Here is a 23,222-nt window from a genome sequence, read left to right on the forward strand (position 1 = left end):
AACACATCTACAAATTCTTGAACTACTACAATACTTTCCAAAGTGGCAGTTTTGTCTTTTGAGTTGGCATAACCAACTTGAATGGCATAAACCTAACATCTTTTCTTGATACACTTTGCCAATTGAGAGGTAGTAATTGGCCGAATCTGCACTGGCCTGAAAATACCCTGCATTTCCTACTTTTCTCCTAGTTCATTTTTGTAGCAGATAGTTTTTGTTTTACAATTTATAACGAACCAGCGTCTTTCCAACCAGTCCATATCGATTAGCACATCATATTAACCAAGGGGAAGTGTTTTGAAATCTACCATCAAAGGCTGGCTTGCTATCTTCAATGGGAAGCTATTGACCTTGGATAACACATGCCTCTTTGCCCCTGTTGCCAGCTGTACTAGCCAAGGGTTTTTAAACTTGACAGTTTGTAATTTACATTTTTCCACAACCTTAGGACTAACATAGCTTAATGTAGCTCCAGGATCAATTAAAACAAATACAGTATGATCAAAGATCTTACCTTCAAACTCCACCATAGTCGGCTGGTATTCTCCTTAATGATCTTCGAGAGAAACATTAATTTTCAGTATACTCCGGGCCATGTCACCTACTATAGATGCCTCATGGATTTGGGAAACCTATTCAGTACCCTTTTGGTGAGGACAATTCTTAACGTAATGTGGCCCTCCACATCCCCAACATTGTACTGGGGGTCTCATTGTCCCTTTGTTATCAATTTTACCAGATTTCTCATTGAATCTGGATTTAGTGGGTGGCTTCAATCTGAGCTTGTTTTTAGGCAGGATTCTATTGTTTTTCTCTTTGGAAAATCCTTTGCTAGTACTACCACGATTTCCCTTGGTGCCCACAGCCATCTTATTACCCTTCTTATCAGCCCACCTCTTTCCCAGAATTTCTCCCTTCTGCTTGCTTTGTTGATAGCATATCCTGGCCTTTCGTATAACCTCATCCATCGTTTTTGGGTTATCAAACTCAATCCTTTCCCTCATCGCCAAGGGTAAACTGCTAACAAACCATTGTACCTTAGCCTTTTCCTCCCATATGTAAGGTACATATCGGAGTAGGGAGGTAAATCAGATGATAAAGTCATCCATTGTTTGTTGTCCAAGCCATAGGTCATAGAATTCTCTTACTTTCTCATCATAAAATTGTTCAGTCAAATATCTTTCCTTGAAATATTTTTGGAATGTTTCCCAAGTTATATTTTTTTCACTCACCCCTCGTACAATCTTGACCTCCACCCACCACAAAATGGCCAGCCGCACTTTGAGATTGTGATCATATTAATATAATTGGAAATATTTATTTAAGTTAATCAACCAGGCTTCGGCTGCCTCCTCCAGTTATCCATCGAAGAGTGGCGACTTTATTTTTCAAAACTCCCCTTGTAACTCTATCCACTGCCTTTTTGATGTTGGGTGTTCAGAGGCATTATCGACTTTTCCTCTCGATTCTCTTCTGTTTCTTCCTTGTCTGTGTGGTAGCCCTGTTCTTCTAACACTCGTACCTGTTCAGGGCTGGGGTTCGGCTGGCGCTAATTCTGCTTGTCAGACAGGCTTTTCATGATTTTTCTTATTCCATAGTTGATCTTGCATTGCCCTCCCGTAGGCGGGCCATCTCATTCTTTAATTCCTTGATTGTCTCTAATATCGTAAGATTGGTGTTGCGGGCCTCCTCCCCTAACTACACCCATATTTCAGGATTGTTCCCAAGGAATGTTGTAGGGTCTGGGCGAGTCACATTCCTATGTGGAACACTGTTCGTTCTCCTCATAATCTGTTGTCATCCAGTTTCCTATTTTTAGCAAGTTAGAGGGTTAACAACAGGTAGAAAACAAAAAGAAAAATGATGACCGATTTTTCTCACTTTGTATATATTCCACAGGCCATAGTTTGGTAACCTGGGCTCTGATACCACTTCTCAAGACTCCATGTCATACTTTCGTAAATATATTCATTATTAAAAAAAGAATTAATATGTACATGAGAATATATTTGACAGGGTTTCAATTACCATAGCATTATGACTATAATATTCAGATTGTATGTACACTTAATTACATGGTATGATCACTGTTTGATTTTCTAGGTTATTAGATTAAGATTCGAGTACTTTCATTTAATGGCTTCATTAAATATTGCCGTGTGTTGGGATTTCCAACCTACCCATTTGCTATCGGTCTCAGTGCTTATGCGTTTAATCTACCAAATTATTTACAGCTTACATCTGGCTATGCTTATCCGTGGTGTTTATTTGGTTGTGGTAATAAATTCTTGCTCTGCCCTAGTACGTGGCACGAGCATGCCTGTCCCTCCACAGCTATTTCACTCGGGCTCCTCATCGCATCAACAGTGGAAGACCTAGGCGCTTGATCCTATAGCTAATATTTTTCTAGAGGTTTGATCAACCCTGCTCTCAAGTGCTACGCCTCATTTTTCATTCCTTTTCCTTGGTGCCTACTCCGTTTCCACCTCTTCTCTCACGGGCTTGTTCTATCTATCGATCCAGAGCTTCGAACAGGATGAAAGAATTACAGGTGCAGGGTTATGGCTTTCCCTCCGATAAATGCATCCCGGGTAAGTGTTTTTACATTGGAGTTCTGATATATTTTCTTATTATAGAAGTTTATCTATCACCTGTTTACTGGCTCTATCGCTAATAATGTTCACGGTGCACTCTGTCTATAGGGGTTATAGCTACAAACCTAGGGTCTTCAAGCTGTCAATGCATGGTGGTTACCTTGCATGTCTCCATCACCTGAGGGCTTCCGGGTAAGAATTACCTCTGGAATGATGCTTATTTGACAAGAGGGAGTCCTCTCGTTATTTTGGGGCTAAAGTCGCAACTCTCAAGAGTTTTTCTGTTTTTCTTTTTCCGGAATTTGAAGTTAAAATGAAATCAGATATTTGTAATAGTATGTGAGTCCATAGTGGTTTAAGAGATGTATGGTTTAAGAGATGTATGTATTTGTTTTTTGGCAACGGGTCTTGAGACATTAACCGCGCCAGCGTAATTCCATGTTTGAGTTTTGGGGAAAATTTACATTATCTCTTGTAAGACTTGTAAATCTATTTTGACAGTCTTTGTACCTGTAAATCTATTTTGACAGACTTTGTAATTTGAACTCATTTGGATTTTTCCTCATGTTCTATGGTTCTGGTTCCACATGAAATGTGTTTTTGAACTATTGTTTGAGGCGTGAATGTTTTAAGCTTGCAATCCTTTACATTATGCATGATAATCCTGTTCTCGATTTCTGTTCAGTTGATGTGGGTAATACTGGCTGTGGTAACCACGAGTCAGGATTTCCACTTACTTTCTAGCTCACCGAGAATTATATGCGGCTCTATGATAACAACAATTTAGCAATTGCCCTTTTTGAAATTGGATTATCTACATTTTTTCATTGTTTTAGATTAAGTACCTAGAAAACTCAGTTAACTCGTTCGAGGGTTATTCAGCTCTTCCATTACTGTGGGGTTCCTTACCCGTGTAGGGTTTAGAGGATATTACAGAGTTTCAAATTTATTTATTGGCCATCTCCTTTAGTTTGCTAGCCTAGAGTGGCTTTTAGGGTAAATACCCCTATATTCCCCACTAGGCCCTTCTTGATTACATCACATCAACTCTCTGGGGTCGAACCCTGGTTTTTAACCGTGGTAACAACCCGCATTTTTGGATTCTAGCATTATCTGTAATCTTTATTTTTTGATATTCCTTCTTTCTATTCTATGTTCTCTTCGTTGTATTTCTAATTTATAGTTCTATAATTTACACAGTCAACCAAAGAAGTGTTTACCATTTCATTACAATAGTAGCTCTGCTATAATTAATTTACCAAACATTAAAAGATTTGTACAGTTCATAACTCCACAGCTTGCATGGCCCAGATTATATAGACTTCCCCATTCCAACAGATAATGACTTTACTGTAAAAAAAATACTAGTGCTTAAGGTGACCTGTTGGTCCCAATTCTACCATCTTGCTTTCTCTGTTGAAATAAATGCTAATAATTATCCTACTGTTAATATTTTCAAGTATCTTTTTGACATTGAGAGCTCCAACTACATCCTTTTAATCTCAGAAAAAGACACATAATTTAGTTATGCGCAACAGATTAGTTTCCCAGAGGTACCACTTACCTGAGTCAGGATTTAAAGGAAGAACTCCAGTGGTAGAGATCAATTTTGTTTTCTGCTACTTGTCAACCACCCGTCCTTGACATTTGTCTTTCGAGACCAAATCTCCCCCCCAAGCTTGCTCACAAGAACTCTGTCTTCTGCAAGTTGCTCGCACATAGGGCTTATGTTATCTGGTCGTTACCAAACTTAGCAACTCTGCCCTTACCACTTGACATTTCAGCATGGTTTTTCCTACACCCCACTTCCTTTTCTTTGGAATTAGTTCACAGTTAGGGGAGGTAGTTAGAGTTTTTCCGGCAACTGCCTTTTTCCAACTTCCTCCTATGAGAAGTTACAAGATCTGCTAATACTAAAAATCATTTCTCATTTTCAATAATTAACAATATTATTCAACTCAAACGAGCAATAATAATTATTTAGTTTGTTCTTACTGTGGTAAAATAAAATATTTACAACTTTTTTGGGGACATTCCACTATGGTAGAGATGTTGTAATGTTTAACATTTGACTTGGTGAAAATAAAATAAAAATAAAATGAATAAAATTAAATTAAAAACATAAAATTAACAATTATATTTATAATTAATAATTAAACCAGCCTAAATACATCTTAACTCTAGATCTACCAAGTGCCTAGAGTGATCAAATTTCTAGAGATGCAAACATCTTTTAAACTAAAAAGAGATTTGATCCTCTCGGGGCTTGGTAGATCGGGAGTTAAGATGGATCTAGGCTCTATGTGAGACAAGATAACCTCCTTTGTTTAAATTTTAATTGACTAAATAATTTTTATTTGTATTTATTTATATTTTTATAATTAAATTTGATAATATATCAAATAAATTAATGCTTGCATTTTTAAACTGAGAGTAATTATTTTGTATTTTAACACATAATTGTTTTACTAAACATTTTTTTTTAATATTTTCAACCTTATTCTATAATTCTTTAAATAACTCTATAACACATACAACTATATAAATTTGTTGTTACTGTTTTTCTTTTATTTAAATAATTTAAATAATGACAATGATATTACCTAAAAAGAAAATATCACTATTATATGAAATGATTATACTTTTATCACAAGTATTTTTATGATTTGTTAATAACAAAATATCATCCACATAAATTAACAATAACAAAACATAACTTCTTATGTGAATTTCAAAGAATTTTTTTTGGGTAAAATATAAATTGTCAAACTTTGTTATATAAATATGAATATAATATTTTGTAAAACAATGTCATTAAATAATAATTTTTTGTTACCTTACATATGTAAAAAATTATTATCAATCTTTTCCATAGCATACTAATATCAATTTAAATATCTCTTAGCATTATTTATCTGTATCATGCTAACAACTTCTATATGCAAATTTTGAAACATAATAGTTAAGTTCAATATGAGAGAATAAAAATAAAACACATGGAATAACAAAAGCTTTAACTCAACTATATGTCACCAATGTTATTATATATTTGACTAATTTCATACCAATAAATATGTAATTCCAATTGCCCAAAGTTAAATACACTCATGTATATTAATAAATTTATTAAAAATTTAAAAAAAAATATGTAAAAACATCTTTAAATTTTTCTTTAAAACATCACATAAAATAATTAACAACTCACACCATTACTCACAACACAAAACTACACCTAGAAAACAACAATACATTACACAAATAATTTACAAAGCATAATCATTTCCAAATTTAAGGTTTCACACATCTGCAAAAAACACACTATTTACCAGTCTTGAAAGACCAGTTTATTTATTGTAAAAGAGTTGAGTAATTGAGTTTCCAAATGTAAAGCTTTCACCAGTCTTGAAAGACCAATTTATTTATTGTAAAAGAGTTGAGTATCTCATAAACAAAAACAATGTATATAAAATAATAATGATAATAATATTTTTTTTTAATCATAGTTTGATTAAAGGGGACTATTTTCTACTTAGTAATATCCCATCACAGAGAGGAAAGACATTATTTCTTAGTAAGGAAAGTTGAAGATCGTTCTTTGTTGTCTTCATTCAGTGGAGTTGTTTCTGATGTAGACTCAATTACTGGTTCCACCGCCAGCCTCAATCAGCATTGCCACCACTTCCCTCATTGTTGGTCTGTCAGAAGGTGCCACACTGGTGCAAAACAGAGCAATTTTCAATACCAGGACCATGTTATCCACCACCCTCCTTTGGCTCAGATCTAATCGACCATCAAAAACTCCAGAAGTCAGTAGTGTTGTCTGAATTGAATTCCTTACCCACGTCACAAGGTCTCCTCCCTGCTCAAGTGGTTGTAGTGGTTTTTTGCCCGTAATTAACTCGAACAAAACAACTCCAAAACTGTAAATGTCACATTTTTCAGTAACTTTCATTTTATACGCATACTCTGGAAACCAGAGAATAAACTGCGTTAGAACCTCATTACAGTAATAACAAAATATCTACGTGCATAGACTGAATAATACAACTGGTAAATTCAAATCTGGTGATGTCACTAAATTTTTAGATTTCATCTCTATCACTATTTAGTTATCTTTAATTGTAGATTTTGATTACTATAAAGTGAAATTACAAATTCAAGTATTGATTCTCCTTAACTAAATTGTAGAGTTGGGTTAATGAAGTGTGAAAACACAAATTCAACTATCCACTTTGTGGCTTCCCTACCATGACCTAAATCTACAATTTCCTTGAAGTGATTTTACAATTTCCTCTAAATTTTTTTGTTAAATGTTCCATAAGTTATTTTCCTTCCATTAAAATTATTTGTTAAATGTTCCATAATTTATTTTCTTTCCATCAATGAAGCTTTCCTGATCTACTTATATTCTGTTCCTCAATCAGAAGCTTTTGCTCTCTTTGTTAAGTGATATATTTGAAGTTGATTCAATATTTCACTAAAAACTAGTTATACAAAAATGTTTTACAGCAAAAAATGGCTTATAAATCTAGATTGTAAAAAGAAAAGATATTCTAGTGATCCTGTAAAAAGAAAAGATATTCTAGTGAAGATATTCTAGTGATTCTGTAGTTTTAGTTTTGCAAAAAGAAAAATCATTAGATTTAACTATTAATACCTATGGATCTACCAAATATCAAAAGATAAAATCATAACCACCAAGATCAAATCATAACCACTAAATCTAAATGGTAAAGAGAAAAGATATTTAGAGCCTAATGATTCTGTAGTTTTAGTTTTGCAAAAAGAAAAATCATTAGCTTTAACTATTATGAATCTACCAAACATCAAAAAATCAAATCATAACCACTAAATACATCCGATGGAGTGCTATCTGTAAGAAATCAAAGAATTAATCTCAATAAAAATATATTCAATAATATACTACAAGCTAGTATCGTCATTGTTGCAGTAGTGACTCGTGACATTTTTCTTGAACAACTCAGGCTTACTATGATTTGATTCCACTGGCAGCCTTAACCACATCGATTTTAAAAGGAATCCATACTTTTGAAAGTCTTTGTGCACACACATCAAATAATTATAACAGCCAATATTTGATAATGCTGTTTAAAGTTTATAGTTATTATTCATTTGAATAGTGTATCCTTTACAAACAAACTCAATTACTTCAGCATGATTTGATTTTATTGCTAAGTCTAAGAAGGCATACATACTCTACCTTGTTTTAGTTTTGAACCATTAGGCTCATGAGGAAACACATGCTCTTAACCATTAGGCCCACTCATAAATATTATTCAAAATATTAAACCCAAAAATTAAAAGTTTATATGTAATGTCAATGTAAATTACACTTCCAAAAAAAATAGGACTAGGAAAATGTGCATAGATTCAAGTGTATTGAAAGAGGTCATTGTTGCTTTCTCAAGGGTAATTACTTCCATACCACCATTGAAGTTGTCTATTCTTTGGATGAGTTCTTTTACTCATATCTTTTTATCTAAATTTGTTCTTCTAATTCTTCCATCATAGACATGACAATCTAGTCTTTCTCTCATTAGCTCTATCACATGACTCTACCATACTATATCAACTCCTATGTCTTAGACCTCATATGTTTTGTACATTTCACATCGTACATTCTGCATGAACATTATTTTAGTCAATATGTTCTTGTGTGTGAGTTTCTCGCTTAACAATAAAGGTTTTATTGTTTTCTCTAATTGAAATATGAAGGACATAATTGTCCTTAACTAAGTGTCTTCAAGACTTAGCTTAAATCATACTACTAAGAATATACTTGAGTTAACATACTTTATATTATATATATATTTTATATCAAATCTTGTGATGTATTAAATTTTTAGATTTCATCTCTATCAATATTTAGTCATCTTTAATTGTAGATTTTGAATACTACAAAGTGAAATTACAAATCCAAGTATTGACATTGTGGCCATAATCCAAATTTACAATTGATTCTCCTTAACAAAATTGTAGAGTTGGTTAATGAAGTGTGAAAACACAAATTCAACTATCCACTTTGTGGCTTCCCTACCATGACCCAAATCTACAGTACAATTAAGCTCAAGCCTCCTTTTAGTGAGTCTACAATTTCCTTTAAATTTCTTTGTTAAATGTTCCATAAGTTATTTTCCTTCCACTAAAATTCTTTGTTAAATGTTCCATAATTTATTTTCTTTCCATCAATAAAGCTTTCCTGATCTACTTATATTCTGTTCCTCAATCAGAAGTTGATTCAATATTTCACTAAAAACTAGTTATACAAAACTGTTTTACAGCAAAAAAAAATGGCTTATAAATCTAGATTGTAAAAAGAAAAGATTAGTGATCCTGTAAAAGGAAAAGATATTCTAGTGATTCTGTAGTTTTAGCTTTGCAAAAAGAAAAATCATTAGCTTTAACTATTAATACCTATAAATCTACCAAACATCAAAAGATAAAATCATAACTACCAAGATAAAATCATAACCACTAAATCTAGATGGTAAAAAAAAAAAGATATTTAAAGCCTAGTGATTCTGTAGTTTTAGTTTTGCAAAAAAAAATCATTAGCTTTAACTATTATGAATCTACCAAACATCAAAAATCAAATCATAACCACTAAATACATCCGATGGAGTGCTATCTGTAAGAAATCAAAGAATTAATCTCAATAAAAATATATTGAATAATATACTACAAGCTAGTATCGTCATTGTTGCAGTAGTGACTCGTGACATTTTTCTTGAACAACTCAGGCTTACTATGATTTGATTCCACTGGCAGCCTTAACAACATCGATTTTAGAAGGAATCAAAACTTTTGAAAGTCTTTGTGCACAGACATCAAATAATTATAACACAGGCAATATTTGATAATGCTGTTTAAAGTTTATAGTTATTATTAATTTGAATCGTGTATCATTTACAAACAAACTCAATTACTCCGTAAGTTGGTGTAATATACTCAAGAATGCTCTAATGCTCTACCAGGGCTGAAGAAAGTGTAGATTTGGAAATCTCAATAAAAATTTAGAAATTATTGGAATAATATATAGATATAGATATAAAGTTTTATGAAAGGGATTCTAATGAATGAGCAAGTTTACCAAACCAGGATACATATAGATCAATTTTGAAGGGGATTAAAGATATTTATATTCATTCTAATAAATTATTATTATTATTATCTAATTTTAAGGTCATAGCTAAGGGATTCACTTCCCCATGATTTGACTTTATTGCTAAGTCTACGAAGGCATACATACTCTACCCCCTTTCAATTTTGAACCATTAGGCCCACCAGGAAACACATGCTCTTAACCATTAGGCCCACTCATGAATATTATTCAAAAGATTAAACCCAAAAATTAAAAGTTTATATGTAATGTCAATGTAAATTACACTTTCAAAAAAAATGGGCCTAGCAAAATGTGCATAGATTCAAGTGTATTGAAAAAAGTCATTGTTGCTTTCTCAAGGGTAATTACTTCCATACCACCATTGGAGTGGTCTATTCTTTGGATGAGTTCTTTTACTCATATCTTCTTATCTAAATTCGTTCTTCTAGTTCTTCCATCATAGACATGACAACCTAGTCTTTCTCTCATTAGTTCTATCACATGACTCTACCATACTACATCAATTCCTAGGTCTTAGCCCTCATATGTTTTGTACATTTCACACCATACATCATGCATGAACATTATTTTAGTCAATATGTTCTTGTGTGTGAGTTTCTTGCTTAACAATAAAGATTTTATTGTTCTCTCTAATTGAAATATGAAGGGCATAATTGTCCTTAACTAAGTGTCCTCAAGACTTAGCTCAAATCATACTACTAAGAATATAGTTGAGTTAACATACTTTATATCATATATATACTTAAAAATTTCTATTTTTCCCTTTTCCTTCTCATTTCATTGTTGAAAATGCAGCAAGAAAATGTTAGTTTGACTTGCCTTGGTCAAACTAGAGAGAAAATTTGAATTTATATTTCAGCAAACAACTTGGATGAATTGAATTCGTTTGAGTGACATGGCTTGTGTCACCTAGTTAGCTTACATAATTTGAGTTGGAAGACTTTTGTTTAGTCTAGTATGAGTGATTGTTAATATCTAGCAATCTAAATGAGTAAAATTGAGTTATTGTAAGTTAAACTAGTTCTAACTATTGGAGGAACTCATGGATGGTCTAGTAGTGGGGTGTGACTTCAGTCACAACTCGGTGATCAACTAGTTAACTAATTAATCAACCCAATATAACTATTGCATGCAGAGAATTTTAGATTGAGATCCCAAGGAAGTGTCTTATCAGTTGCAGACTATTATGACCTATACATGTGGTGCATGCAGTCAGAGGATGAGCCTAGATGAAATGTGCAATTCCTCGGATGAAAATTCTTATGAAATAGGGGCTTAATTCCTCATTAAATAAAACAAGGAAGTAGGAACTTGGAGGACACGAAAATTGGCTAAGTGTTGGCCAAAGTTAGTTAGTCAGGCACAGACATAGCTTATACACTTGCAAAGGTTGCTCAGGCTTGAGTAAGCATTATATTTCATCTCTATTCTTTCATTAATGCAATACATATAATAAGGAGGAGTTTTGAGAATTTGTTTTCCCCTAGATAAATATTTGTGTATGTGTGTTTAATCTTGATGCATGTTTATGATTTATGCTTGCTATCGTGAATTGAATTCCGCAAATGAGTAGAGTAGATTTGTGTCTTCTGTTTTTGTAAATTACATGAGCAATTTCATATCTACACATTAAATTTCTACATGGTATAAGAGCAGGATTCACAGGAGAGCAAAGAATTCGAAGTTGCTATTACAGGAGGATGGAATTTGCAAGATCAATTCTTTAGAGCTATCATGATGGTGTTCTATAGTCTAAGGTTTGAGTATACCCTTGAGGGTGGCTCGAATTTTGTTGCTTTGAAGGACTACATGGAGGTGATATTGTAGGACAATGGGTTGAAAGAATTTGTCGAGATTGACATTTCAAAACCAGGATCATCTGATGTCAAAGACATAGCAGAATGGAGGAAGTGTGTAGCTAAGGCGAGGAGAATCATATTGGAGGGTGTAAAGGACCATATTGTCTCCAATTTCCATTGGAAAGAAACCTCGTATGCAATGTGGCATGCACTGAAAGATTTTCTCCAGAACAACAGTGACCACAAGAAACTGGCACTCAATGATAAGCTTCGAAATATCAAGATGCAGGAGAACAATTCTATTCAACAATACTTGAGAAAGTTCACACAATGTCGTGATGAACTTGGTGGAGTTGGAGTTACTATTCAAGAGGATGATTTGATAATCCTAACCCTTCGAGGCCTTTCCAAGAGCTAGCATAGCTACCAAGAGTTGGTGAATGAGAGGGAGAAACTACCAAACTAGGAGCACTTATGCTATGATTTGGTACAAGAGGAGATAAGGTAGAACACCGAAGATGGGACCTCGTCCAAGTATGAGGATGAGGAGAATTGTGCCTTGGTTGGAAAGGAAAAGAAGGGGAAAGGGAAAAAATCCCAATCCAAACCAGAGTCCAATCAAGGGGGAAAGAAGAAGGACTTCTCTAAAATAAAATGCTTCAATTGTCATGAATTCAGGCATTATGACATGAAGTGTCCACACAATAAGACAAGCAAGAAGACCTTAGGAGGAGTGGCACATGAAGCCTTGGATTTACAATTCAATCTTAATTTCACCCTTATCGCATGCCTGATGAGCATAGTGATGGGGAGTGTGTGGTAGTTGGATAGTTGTACCTCGTTCCACATGACGGGAAATAAAGAATTTTTCAGTGACCTGGAGGAGAAATACCTCCATATGGAATTCGAGATGGGAGATGATGGAAGGTATAGTGTGACCGGTATTGGTACAGTTACCTTTCAGAGGGATTTTGGCTCCCCTCTCAATCTCAAGGATGGCATGTATGTTTCGAGCCTAAAAAAAAAAAACTTATTACAGTTTCTATGTTGGAAGATTGTGGCTACGATGTTATCTTCAAAAAAATTGAAAGCATTCTTAACACACATAGCCACGAGACAAGTGAAGTAGATCAAGGTTCATGTAAAGACCTTGTACAAGCTAGACGTGGAAGATTATGTTGCATTAAACACGGAGGTAGAGAAGATGCAGATCCGAGATGTCAGTGAAATATGGCATAGAAGACTTGGCCATTTGTATGATGGCACCCTAAATATTATGCAACAGATTACCATAGACCTCCCCAAAGGATCACTTGATCAACAAGATACATGCAAAGGGTGGACCTTGGGGAAGTACACAAATTCCTCATTCCATGATCGAGATAACAAAGCATATGTAGTCCTTGAAAGGATCCACTCTGATGTTTGTGAACCTTTCTCGACAACTTCCACTACCAGATAGAAATATTATGTTATCTTTGAAGATGACTTCTCACAAAAGTGTTGATTCTTCGTCATGTGGAAGAAGGATGAGAAATTCTCCAAGTTTGTAGATTTCAAAGCACTGGTAGAGAAGGAAACCAACAAGAAGTTGAAGGCTCTCATGAGTGATAATGGAGGTGAGTATGTGTTGAATGAGTTTAAAAATTTGTGCAAAAGAAGGCATTTGACGGGAGTTAAACACCCCACAACCCACAACAAAATGGAGTGGTTGACAAAAAGAACCATAGTTTTGTGGGAGTAGCAAGGGCAATGTTGCATGACCAAGGCCTACCACTTCAATTGTAGGCAGAGTCATGCAACACAGTAGTATACTTTCAGAACCAAAGTCCTCATCGGATTCTAGGAATGATTACATTGGAGGAGGATTTCTCGGAGAGAAGGCCAAATGTGTCTCACTTCAGGATATTTGGAGAATTTTTTATTGCCATGTGTCCAAAGACTCTAGGAAGAAGCTTTATCCAACAACTAAGTTGGGGATATTTTTGGGTTACCTAGAAACTCCTCACAATTACCGTGTGTACCTTCCATCCCTTAAGATGATAGTTGTTCGAAGGGATGTGAATTTTGATGAGGAGAAGGCAATGAGATGTCCTCTTGAGAGGGAGCTTTAGTTGCAGGCAGATCGAGAGCTTTGGCTCTAAAGGAGGAACCTTGGGAAGTTGTGGAGGAGCCACAAGTTGAGGAGCAGAGAGTGGAGACATCCACTCAAGAAGAAACATCCAAAGAAGGAATAAAATGAATCAGAGAAGCTGAGAGGTCGATGCATGATGCTAGAGAGACTATGGGAGCACCCACTTCTCAACGCAGGTAGAGAAGGTCACCAGATTGGTACACAAGCTACATGGCTCTAATGATAGATTTAGTTAAGATTTAGCCATCCTCTTTCGAGGAAGAAGTAGAGCAACTAGTATGGGTTGATGCAATGGTTGAAGAGTATGATTCCATTGTAAAAAAAAATGTTTGTGAAGTGGTCCCAAGACCAACAAACAAATTAGTGGCAGGTTCGAGATGACTTTACAAGGTAAAGCATGCAACAGACGGAAGCATAGAGAATTATAAGGCTAGATTTGTGGCCAAGGGATTCTCTCAAGTTGAGGGAATTGACTATGAGGAAACCTTTGCACCAGTTGAAAGGTATTCATCCATTATATCTATACTTGCTTTGTCAGTGCAGATGGGGTGGAAGATCCACGAGATGGATATGAATAAATCATTCCTCAATGTAGTTATTGATGAAGAGGTGTACATTGAGCAACTAGAAGGTTTTAAGACCTTTGAGTGAGATTCTCATGTGTGCAGACTCAAGCGTGTATTGTATGGCCTCAAGAAAGCAACCTGTGCTCGATACACCAGGATCGACAATTATCTCACAAGGTTGGGCTTCACCAAAAGTGAAGCGGATGCAAACCTTTATCATATTATTGTTGAATGTAAATTATTGATTATTATGTTATATGTTGATGATTTAATTTTAACTAATGATGAGAAGTTGATTAGATCTTGCAAGGAGGATCTTGCAAGAGAATTTCAAGTGAAGGACATGGGGCTCGTGCACTACTTCCTTGGATTGGAAGTATGGCAAAGAGATGGGGAACAGTTTGTCTCTCAAGGAAAGTATGCTAATGAGATATTGAAGAATTTTCACATGGAGAATAACAAACCCATGGAGATACCTCTAGCCTCCAGTTGGAGAAAAGAGCATGCTACTTCAGGTGAACTAGTGGAAGCTAGCATCTATCAGCAACTTGTGGGTGCATTAATGTATTTAATGAACAAATTAATAGATATGTGATATGCAGTAAAGCAATGATTAGGCCTACCAAATAATTTTTTAGGGAAACTAAGCATCTTCTACGGTAACTCAGAGGAACCAACCAGTTTGGATTATTGTACAAATAGATAGAGGGAGTGAAGTTGTGTGGCTTCACAGATGCAGATTAGGCAGGGATTCCATCAAACAGGAAGAGTAAATTAGGAGGAATTTTCAATGTTGGTTCTACAATGGTTTCTTGGTACAATAGGAAGAAAATATCAGAGGCACTCAACTCAGGAGAAGTAGAATACATGGTTGCAAGTTAAGTAGCATGTGGGGCGATCTAGATGAGCATGATTCTTATGGGACTTTTTTGTCAGATGATGGATCCTACTATGATATACTGTGAAAATCATAGCTACATTAAGCTCTCTGAAAATCGAGTCTTTCACAATCGATCGAAGCATATAGATATTTGGTATCACCATCTACAGGATTGTGTGTAGAGGAGGATCATGTTGCTTGATTACATTCCAACAAAGGAACAAGATGCAGATATTTAGACAAAGGATTTGTCAAAGGGTAAATTCGAGTTCCATAGAGGTAGGATTGGGGTATATGATAATCCATTTCTTTCTGAAAGGGACTATTGAAAATGTAGCAAGAAAATCTTAGTTTAGCATGCCTTGGTCAAACTAGAGAGAAAATATGAATTTCTATTTCAGTAGACAACTTTGATTAGTTAGCTTGACTAACATGGCTTGTGTCACCAAATTAGCTTAGATAATTCATTTTGGAAGACTTTAGTTCATTTCAATATGAGTGATTGTTAATTTCTAGCAATCTAAATCAGTGAGATTGAGTTATTGTGAGTTAAAATAGTTTTAATTATTGGATGAACTAGTGGAGGGTCTAGTAGTGGGGTGTGGCTTCAGTTACAACTCAATGATCAACCATGTAAATGATCAATCAACCCATAATAGTTGTTTCATGAAGAGAATTCAAGTTACCCAGTTGAGATGGAGATTCCAAGGAATTGTACTATTAGTTGTAAATTATTTTGAGGTGTCTAGGTGGTGTATGCGGTCAGAGGATGAGCTTAGATTATTTACGCAATTCCTTGGAGGAAAATTCCTATGAAATGGGGGCTTAATTCATCATTGAACAATCCAATGAAATAGGAGTTTGGAGGACAAGAAAATTTATGGCAGTGTTGGCCAAAGTCAGCCAGTCAGGGAGAGAGATAGTTCAAACACTTGCAAGGGTTGCCCAAGCTTGAGCAAGCATTGTATTTCATGTCTATTCTTTGATTAATGTAATACATATAGGAAGGGGTTTTGAGAAGTTTCTTTCCCCTAGATAAATATTTGTGTATGCGTGTTTAATCTTGATGCATGTTTATGATTTATGCTCATGATCGTGAATTGAATTTTGAATATGAGTAGAGTAGATTTGAGTCTTTTGTTTTAGTAAATTACATGAGAAGTTTTATATCTACACATTAAATTTCTACACTCATTTCATTAAAAGATATTAATCTCATCCAAGTTTGGCTTATAAAAGCTTCATCCAACAAGGCCTAGTTATGTAAATTGAAGGACAATGTAAGTCAAACACAAATGAAGCCAAAAGGTTGATGTGAAGAGCATGAAAAGTTAGAAAATTTAAATTGATAAAGCTAGATCTATGCCACCGTCTTAAAAATGCCCTTACCTCTAAGTTCTATGCTAAAAATAGGGACTAAAAAATAAAAGAAAAAACAATATAAAAAAGCGTCGATGTAGTAACTCTAAGTATACCTCCCTATAAAAAAGGTGTGCATGTACAAAATAAAGATTCCTAGTTGTAGAAAACTAGTTTGACTAGATAGGAGATATTTAATATATATGAATTTGAAGGTTAATACATGAAGTTTTTCCCCTTCCATAAGTTATTCCATTGTCTTACCTATTTCCATTGAGTTCCCGAGGAAATACTTCCTTACTTATGCATTGGAGCATGTAATAAGAGTAAGGTTGTACCACCATGGTAAACATATGAAAATTATAAAATTAACTTATGTTATGATGTCGTTGGAAAAGATCACTTATTATGAATTAACTAATGACTTGTGTTGACACTTGATTTACTATTATAGATGGGTCTTCCACATTCAAATCCATGAACTTGCATAAGGATCCATGGTATTTCCTTGGGATCCATGTACCAGCAATCACAAAAATATGTAAACATCAAGATATCCATCGCACTTTTTAAGATCCATGACATTGGATTGGGATATGTTTCACTACTTAAGGATCCATAATAGTGTAATGACATCGTTATATAGGTGTCCACATCATCACTTTAACTCTAGTAGCATATGGATTAAACATGATACTATTGAGGTGGTCATAACATGATATCCTAGCACACATGTGGAGTGCACCTCCTTTGGACCTTTTGCTCTCACATGGGAGTGATTCTTAATTTCTTAGATGGGGTATTTACTTGTCGTGTTTGTGAACACCTCTCCTAGGTGCACTCTTTCTCCTAACTAACATGTGTGAGGTTTTTAAATCCTTATAGAAGGGTGCATTTCATGTTTTATTTTCTGTTCACATGTGTGGTGGTTCTAGAGCCTACCACAAGGGAATGCCTAATATATTACTTTCTTCTCTCATGTGTGAGAGTCCTCTTGGTTTCTCTCAAGGTTTCTCTCATGGTTTTAACTTCACATGTGTACTTTGACCCTTGATTGAGGAGGGTACCCTTATGAATGAGGATTTAGTAACCACTTATGATATTCTCTTTTGGTTTCACTTGGGAACAAGGTATTTGGTTCATGCTTTACTTAAGCACATGGTATGACCACCTCATATTGTTTCAATCACATTGCAATTCATGTATGGGTTTAGGGAGTGCCTCACATATATAAAGTGGTGCCTCCCTCTTTTCTTGTGATTAGAAACTAATTGGAGAGGATTACTTGCTCAATATTTTTGTGGTATATTCTTTATTTTCCTGAGTGAATTTCCTAATGTGATTATAGAAGAGTCTAGTTATGCATATTTTCATTGAAGAAGGAGATATTACAAAAAAATCAATGCAAGGTATGAATTTTTTTTATTTGATTTTTTTATTAAATTTCAAGCTAGGTCTAATATATTGGGGGTGAATATCCCTAGGGTTTAATTCCTTACTTAGGTATATCTTTAAAATTTTAATTTTCATAATACTTATGTTAACCCCTGTATTATTCTTACATAGTTCATATTTCTATGTTAGATGCTCACTAAGTAATATTCCAAGATGTATGGGGAATTCAAACACAAATGATAAGAGGATATTTACTTAAATAGTAGCTTAGACCCCATACATCCCAATGTGTTAGGAACAATATCATATAGAAAAATAAAATAAACATGAATGCCAAAATAAAACATAGACTAAAACAATACAAAGAAAACACCAATATGTGTGGTTCAACCAATTTGGTCTACATCCACGTAAAAATATTGCATCCTTCCTTTTATTCCATACAACAAAATGAAGTCATACAGCTTGCAACACATCAACTACAACATCCTCTTTTCTTTCTCATAGTCTCCTCACTCTCAATGGAAATTCTCTCTCAAAAATAATACAGGCACAATACAAGTTGTTCATAAAAGAAGTGTTTCCCTCTAGCTCAAAAAACCTTAAAATAACTTCTAATGTCACATCTATGACCTAATGATAAATGATCTAGATTGGCTATGAAATTAAAATATTTTATAAGGAAATTTTTCCAAACAAATTATATCTTGGTGTGTTTCAAGGAACCCACACTAGGGAGGGATCTAAAGAATTTTCACCACCCCCCATGGACCCCCTTATGACAATAGTAGTGGAACTTCCCCCCCACATCTACCATTAAGGACTAGGGTACAAGCATGACTATAAAACAATACCTTTAAATCAAGAAGATAATAAGGCTCCTAAACCAATAATCTCCCACTTGGAGACTAATTACAACAATTCCATTGTTAGTGAACCTATTGGACTATGCTTCAGCTTTAGACCTAGCAAGTTTCTCATCTTCACCATCATGCTTGAAGACCAACTAAAATTGAGTGGAAATCTATTTCTCAATTGTTATTTCTTTCATTAAAATTTATACAACATTCTAGCTAGTATGTATCTTTTCCAACTTTAACTATCCATTCATCTTCTAAAATTGATTTTACGATATGGTATGTAATTTGTAAGTTGTAACGCGGGTTACCTTTGTTGGAGGAGAATTACCACCTAGGGTAGTTGTTGGGTCCCTATAATAGTAGTGATTACCCCATTACTATTGTAGTTGTATCCCTTATTAATATTGTTGTGCCCCTATTGTCCCCATATTGTTATTATTGTGCCCCATAGAATCCCTCTATTGTTATTTTTGTGGCTTTATATTATTATTGTTAGGTCGGTTGGGTTATATTTTGACTCCTTAGACTCCTATATATAGAAAGGAGGTTTTGTCATTTGAATCATCCAAGAATTGCTCATTTATGTAATGTAAAGGAGGTTGCCCCCTCGAAGAGGCTAAATTCTAAGGCATGGATCTGTCTTTTCCATATTTTTGTGAGCTGGTTTCATAACATTTGGTATCAGAGCTTTGGATTCTAGGGTTTCACTGCTCCAAATAAGTCATCGTGGCATTTTCGCTATAACTTTTTTTCTGCGATGTTTCAGAAGCTAAAAAAAAAACCCATTTGAGAATAAATCGCGCTAAATCTTGGTTCCAAATTTCAGAGATTTTTGTGCTACATTTGCGGAGATATGATCTAAGGAAATTGGTATTTTTGCAGACTCCTGAATTACATTCCAAATAGGTGACCTGGGGAAAATCGTCATAACTTTCTCTTTGAGCATCAGATTGACCTTCCACAACTGTAAATATGGAAGTGTTGTTGCTCCTATCCTTTCACAACCTACAAGGTTGAAACCACAACAATTGGAAGAAAAAAGAGCAAAAGGGCTTTGTTACAGTTGTGATAGAAAATATGCTAAAGATCTTAAGTGTGCTAAGAATAAATTATTTTACATAGATTGTGAAGAGGAGGATGAAAAGGAACAAGAAACATCAAAAGAAGAGGATATACACTAGGAACAAACCCTAGAGAAAGAAGAAATGAATCTGACCATATCTTGTAATGCATTGGCTAGAATTACCACTCCTCAAACTATCAAGATAGAAGGACTTATCAAGAAGAAAAATGTAATAGTGTTGATTGATTCAGGTAGTACCCATAATTTTATTCATTGTAAGATAACCAAGGAATTGAATTGCTTCCTATATCCAGCACCAGAGTGTCAAGTGATGGTTGCAAGTGGAGGAACCATAAATTGCTCTAGAAAGTGCCATAATATCAAGCTATCCATGGGAGAATATGTATTGAATAACTCAATGATTTCCATTCCAATGGGTGGTGTTGATGTTGTACTAAGAGTCCAATGGCTACAATCCTTGGGTACAATAGATTTTAATTTTCAAGAACTTTTCATGAAATTTTGTTCAGAAGGAAAGGAAGTTGAATTAAGGGGTATCGTAGGGAAACCGAGAAAGATAATCATCTCTAATGGAATGACAAAGCTTCTAAAGAAAAAACAACGAGGCATAATTTCACAATTATGTTTTCTAGAGGTTCCCACATTGAAATCATCTATTTCTCCAGATCTCCAAAAATTCTTGGACAATCATTCCAAGGCATTTGAGACTCCCAAAGGCATCCCACCTATTCTTGATCATGATCATGCTATTCATTTGATTCTAGTAAGTTTTACTACAAACATCAAGCCTTACAACTATCCCTATGCCCAAAGGAGTGAAATTGAACGTATGGTTGCAGAAATGCTAGAGGCTGGTATAATTCAACCTAGTCAAAGTTATTTCTCTACTCCAGTAGTATTGGTGCAAAAAAATGATGGATCATGGTGCATGTGTCCATATTATAGGGATATCAACAAGCTCACTATTAAAGATAAATTTCCCATTCCTGTCATTGATGAATTATTGGATGAATTGCATGGACCAATTTACTTCACCAAGTTGGATCTTCATTTAGGATATCTTCAAATCAGAGTGAAGACTGAAGACATTCTGAAAACAACATTTAGTACTCTTAAGGGTCATTATGAATTTTTGGTCATGCCTTTTGGCCTTATCAATGCACCTTCTACATTTCAAGGTTTGATGAATTCCATTTTAAAACCATTCCTTAGAAAATTTGTCTTAGTATTTTTTGATGATATACTAATCTACAACAAGTCTGGGAAGGATCATGTTCAACATGTTGACAAGGTTCTCAAACTATTGGAGGAGAAACAATTATATGGAAAAATCTCCAAATGTTTCTTTGGAGTATAAGAGGTGGAATATCTAGGTCTTATTGTATCTCATGAAGGTGTTAAGGTAGACCCTAGCAAAATTAAAGCCATTAAGGAATGCAAAATCCCCACATACATAAGTCATCTCCAAGGATTTCTCAGATTGACACGGTATTATCACAAGTTTTTTAAGAATTATGGGAGAATAGCAACACCTCTAACAACATTATTGAAGAAAGATGCATTTTCATGGACTCCAGAAGCAACAAAGGCCTTTGAACATCTTAAAGAGGCAATGTGCCAAGCATTGGTCTTAACTACGCCAGACTTCACAAAAACCTTTATTGTGGAATGTGATGCTTTAGGAAATGGAATTTGTGCTGTTTTAATGCAAGATGAAAGACCCATTGCTCTCGAAAGTCGTCCAATCAAGGGAAAGTTCTTACACAAAGCTATTTATGAGAAGGAAATGTTGGCAATACTCCATGCACTTAAGAAATGGCGACCCTACCTAATGGGAAGACACTTCAAGGTAAAAATGGATCATGATATACTTAAATACTTTTTAGAACAAAGATTATCCTCTGAAGAGCAACAAAAGTGGGTCACAAAGATGTTGGGTTATGACTTTGAAATCATCTACAAAAAAGGAAAGAAAAATGTGGTGGCAGATGCACTCTCAAGAAAGGATGAGGATGTGGAAGCATTGTTGTGCGCCATTTCTATTATCCAACCAGAATGGATAAACGAAGCAAGGGAGGAATGGAAGAATGACGAAGAAGTGTGGGCACTTATTTGAAAGTTACAACAAGACTTCAGTATGTCTGATACATTTAGTTGGCAAAATGATTTGTTATGGTACAAAGATCACTTATACCTCTATAAGAATTCCCAACTAAAACAAAAGATTCTTATGGAATTGCACACTTCTCCCTTAGGAGGGCACTCAGGATTTTTAAAAACTTACCACAGGGTTAAGAAGGAATTTTTTTTGGGAGGGCCTTAAATCAGATATTCAAAAGTTTGTGGCCAAATGTTTGGTTTGCCAACAAAATAAAGTTGAAACAATTAAGACACCGGGTCTATTACAACCTTTATCCATTCCAAGCCAATGTTGGGGGGAGGTTTCAATGGATTTTATCACAGGTTTACCCAAGTCTGAGGGAAAGAGTGTCATCATGGTGGTAGTTGACAGACTTACCAAGTATGCACACTTTTGTGCATTATCACATCCATTTAAAGCCAGTACAATTTCTACTGCATTTATGGAAATAATTCAAAAGCTACATGGAAACCCAAAGATTATTGTAAGTGACAGAGATCCCATTTTCACTAGAAATTTTTGGACAGAATTATTTTCTTATCTTGGTACTCAGTTAGCTCATAGCTCATCTTATCATCCTCAATCTGATGGGCAAACTAAGATAGCAAACAAATGTTTGGAAGGATATCTTCATTGCTTTGTATCTGATAAACATACACAATGGGTCAAATGGTTGCCTCTGGCTGAATGGTGGTATAACACTTCCTTCCATACAGCAACAAAAATGACCCCATTTATGACACTTTATGGATATCAGCCACCATCCATCACATCATATTTAAGAGAAAATTCTAAGGTTCAAGCAGTGGAACATCACATCGAACATCAACAACATGTCCTCCAACTCTTAAAGGATAACCTCGTGTTGGCATAGAATAGAATGAAACAATAGGCAGATCGACATTGCAGTGAAAGAAGTTTTGATGTAGGTGATTGGGTATTCCTACGGCTACAACCATATAAGAAAATGTCCCTCAAGCAAGCTAAGAAGGATAATAAACTATCACCAAAGTATTGTGATCCGTACAAGGTGTTGCAAAAGATTGGTACTATGGCATACAAATTGGAGCTTCCTGCAGCTTCTTGATTGCACCCAGTTTTCCATGTTTCATGTCTAAATAAGGATATAGGTGACAAGCTCCCAGTTTAAACAATATTGCCAGAACTTGAAGAGGAAGGAAAAATTATATTGGAATTAGAAGCAGTCACAGAAACAAGAACTTGATAGTTACAAAATCGATCAATTTCAGAGTATCTTATCAAGTGG

At 34.8% G+C, this 23,222-nt stretch overlaps 1 protein-coding gene across 1 annotated transcript in view; it reads right to left on the bottom strand.

The window, feature by feature from the left end:
• Positions 1 to 6,228: 6,228 nt before the first annotated feature.
• LOC149226933 (uncharacterized) overlaps positions 6,229 to 23,222 on the bottom strand; it is a 98,578-nt gene continuing 81,584 nt past the window's right edge. The window contains 1 exon segment of the mRNA XM_089380359.1: positions 6,229 to 6,560. Within this exon segment, the coding sequence (XP_089236485.1) occupies positions 6,229 to 6,560 (332 nt within the window).

Source organism: Pinus tabuliformis, chromosome J (assembly GCF_031772625.1).
Source record: "Pinus tabuliformis cultivar Carrire ecotype Pingquan chromosome J, CPIR1, whole genome shotgun sequence".
NCBI classification, from domain to species: Eukaryota; Viridiplantae; Streptophyta; class Pinopsida; order Pinales; family Pinaceae; genus Pinus; species Pinus tabuliformis.